Genomic DNA, 3,490 nt, shown 5'->3' with positions numbered 1-3,490 from the left:
GTACGTTTGTTTGATTTTCCATTCAACAGAATGAGGGGAATTTACTAAGGCAGAAAAAGCTGATTGGTTGCTATGCACAGCTGCTCCAGTTTTAGTATATTCCCCCCCGCTGTGTTGTAGCTTGGTGCATGCATATTTTATTGCTTGGCAGAAAGGTCTGGTAAGATATTTCTTTTTATTTCAGGTTATTTTTAAAGCCGACGTCTAGTAGGTCACATTAATTATCTCTAATGAAGTATCTCTTATGTCCTGCTGGCTACTTTAAACATCCTCCCTTCAGTGAATCTGGATCCTACTCACAGTGGTGTTGGGGGGGTTAAGTGCAGCAGCTATGACAGTAAAGGATCCTGTTGTTTATCCTCCGTTTCCTCACCCCCTGTCCATTCACAAAACTCCTTGTATTATTTGCAAGGAGTTCTGTGAATTGAGGAGGGGAGGATGAAGGGCGGTATCCCCTGTCCAGTCACAGAACATCTTGTGTTATTGTTACAGAATGCAAGGTATTCTGTGAATAGAAGAGGGCAGATGAAAGACAGGATCTCCCCTTGTTCATTCACAGAACGTCTTGTATTCTGTGCAAATAATACAAGGAGATTTGTGAATGGAAAAAGGGGGGGGGGGGCGGGGGGAAGAAAGGGAAGGCTTTTCGAAGAAAGGGAAGGCAGATGAGGAAAATGACGGGGATGCTTCACTGTCACAGCTGCACTAAACCTCCGCAGTGCTGGAAGATCACTACTGTGAAGGAGGATCCAGATTTACTAAGCACTTTTTAAGTTAGCCCTTGCAATGGGGATACCCCTACACTGCAAGGGTTAACTGCCCCTTTTCATCTAGGTACACAAAATAATAAAGTTGTACTCAAGCCCTATCCTCCAAGCCGGCTTGTTCTTAGACCGGTCCTTCCAGCGTCTCTCCCCTGCGCTGCAGCGGTCTGAGAATCCCAGTGTCATCACATTCTATACACTGTGTATAGACACGAGGATGCCAAGAAACATGCCATTGCTGCTGTGTAGGAGGACACAGGCTGAAAAAGAGCGCTGTGACAGCGGTTCGGGTGAGTATATCTTTTTATTTTAGCACCTAGATGAAAACAAGCAGTTAACCCTTGCAGTGCAGGGGGTAGCCCCACTGCAAGGCTTAATTAAAAAAATTGCCAAGAGTTCTTTTTTAAAGTAACCTGCAGCCAGAAACCTCCCACACACAAACCATTTTTTAAAGACTTCAGCTAAGAAAACTGTTGCTGCATTATATGATGTACTTTATAGGAACAGAAGGCGTAAGAGCAACTTTATTTTAATGTTCAACCTGAACTGCAAACTAAGACTGCTCCATATGCGCTGAACATCAGTTTACGGTGAGAGGTTCACGCATAGCGATTGAGCATGTGAGCAAATGTCCTTGCATGTTTATGGCCCGGGATCCACTTGCACCCTTGGGGACTATTCACACTATTGATGCACATTGAGGTGTGCTGCGTTAAGGAAGTCTATTTATTTTTAATGGTCCAGTGTTCTGCTGCTATCATCACGTACAACAAAAAAGCACCATCAGCACTTTGGTGTGGTGGTGGACTATTCTGCAGGTGTGTTGGCAGCTACCGTAAGACGGCATTCACATATACAGCATATATCTGGCAATTCTGAAGCATTTTATTTGCATGTCTTTACATGCATCAGTGCATGTTTTTAAAACATTTTGCACGCTTTGTGCAAGCTTTGTGCAAGTGCTTTTGCATATGTATCAAACTTTAGGTATTATTGTTTTGGCCAACGGAAAGAGGACAGAGCAGCTCCAGATGCAAAAACGCACACAAACGCTTGTGTCACATGTTTCCAATAAAGTCTATGAGGATAAAAACTTGCAAAAAAAACCCCCACACATGTACCTTTTCAAGCTTCAAGTGACTGAGCTTAGAGATGTGAACAGTCCCAATGGAAAAGAATGGATTTCTGATCTTGAGCATTGTCGTGTGTTTTTGCACATTTCCCTATGAGTGACAACACTCAACATCAGAATTCCAGTCTTGCTCAGGTGTTAAAGAGGGCTAAAATTGCATAGGTGGCATTCTAAATATATAGTACTGTGACGCAAACCATATCATGCATTAACATGTGCCATGGTAACATGCAGTACAACATGCATGCAATTTACCATACGTTCTTGCAATTCATCAGTGTGAAGGGGCCAAATGGATTTTATGGCAGCACGTGTTGCATATAAATAAAGAAAGGAAACCTAAATAAAAGGTAGATCAGCTGCTCATAGGCACCAATCAGCTTTCACCCAGGGGAATGTGAAAGAAGGAATTTGATAGGTTGCCAGGCACAACTGCTATAGATTTTCTTGCTTATGCATAAAGCTAACGATGCTCTGTTCAGGCACTGGCCGCCTCACCTGCTCATCATTGTGTATGGAGCCGCATCACAGCACCACCGGAGAGGTCCAGGCGAACAGCAGGCAGAAAACCCAGGTGAACGTTGTTGCCATGGAAACGGACGCATACAGCGTGCAGCGAAAACGTCACGGGTAGGAACTAAAGCCACGCGGAAGAGTTCCGGCATAACACGTAGCCTTGTGTTGTCGCATGCGTGCTGCTTGCAGCAGTCTGCCCACCCTTAGCTACTAACTTTCCTAAATTGGTCTTAATAGTAACATTGATGCTGTGTAAAAGATGGACAGAGTTACTGCAGTTTCTTTGAGTTACTGCAGTTTCTCTGAGTTCAGTTCCTACTCCACACACGGGGAATTAATAAAATGTGTCTAAAAGAAATTCTAACACTGTGGTTGCCCGTAGCAACCAATCAGTGTCTAGCTTTCATTTTTTTCTCGAACATTTAAAAGATGATTGGCTGTGCTCCACTTCAGACAAATTTTGTCAATTCCCCCAAAGTCTCCGGAGGGGAAGAAATAGGACATGTGGGCTTTTGCAAAATATTTTGGGCACAATTATATTGACAAATGCTTCGAATGCTGAAAAAATAAAAAACATAAAATAAACATTTTGGAGCTCACCCAATAAGCAGGCCATGTCTTGTGATGTGCTGTATTTAAAAAAAAAAAAGAAAAATGGAGGAGGTCTGTTGTTAAACCCATTGCCATGTCTTGTCAGCCCATTCTTGATGCTGCAGTGCACTGCAATAAGACATCATCATGCCAAGGGAGCCCTAATATTTTGAGCTGCACAGCTGGTCATGTGATGTGTAGACTATGAGTACTCAGGAGGGAGCTTCCCAAAATGGCGGGCAGAATGTGATTTCCATGTGTGTTTGCAGCTTATCAAATCTGAGGTGCTATATTGCACCGGCATAAATGCCAACACTCCACCCACGATAAAACACTGCGTTTCACCATGCAGGTAGTGTGAACCAGCCCTTAAAAAGCTGGAAGTTTCACCCAGAGAAATGCAATGCAACCATTGCTGGAGTACATGTAGATAGGAAATGGGTCCAAAGAGGCTGAAGAAAATTAGTAACATTAAGAAGCAACCAAG

The 3,490-nt window shown here is 43.3% G+C and overlaps 1 protein-coding gene across 1 annotated transcript in view; it reads right to left on the bottom strand.

Annotated features, from left to right (window-relative positions):
* The window catches only part of LOC108785483, a 24,633-nt gene extending 22,072 nt beyond the window's left edge, over nucleotides 1–2,561 (bottom strand). The window contains exon 1 of the mRNA XM_018554564.1: nucleotides 2,395–2,561. Coding sequence (XP_018410066.1) covers nucleotides 2,395–2,561 — 167 coding nt within the window. The remainder of the gene's footprint in view (nucleotides 1–2,394) is intronic.
* Nucleotides 2,562–3,490: the final 929 nt, after the last annotated feature.

This window comes from Nanorana parkeri, unplaced genomic scaffold, assembly GCF_000935625.1.
Source record: "Nanorana parkeri isolate BGI_ZX_2015 unplaced genomic scaffold, ASM93562v1 scaffold165, whole genome shotgun sequence".
Lineage (NCBI taxonomy): Eukaryota > Metazoa > Chordata > Amphibia > Anura > Dicroglossidae > Nanorana > Nanorana parkeri.
The sequence above is the reverse complement of the archived record's forward strand: the minus strand, read 5'-3'. Positions and strand labels throughout refer to the sequence as shown.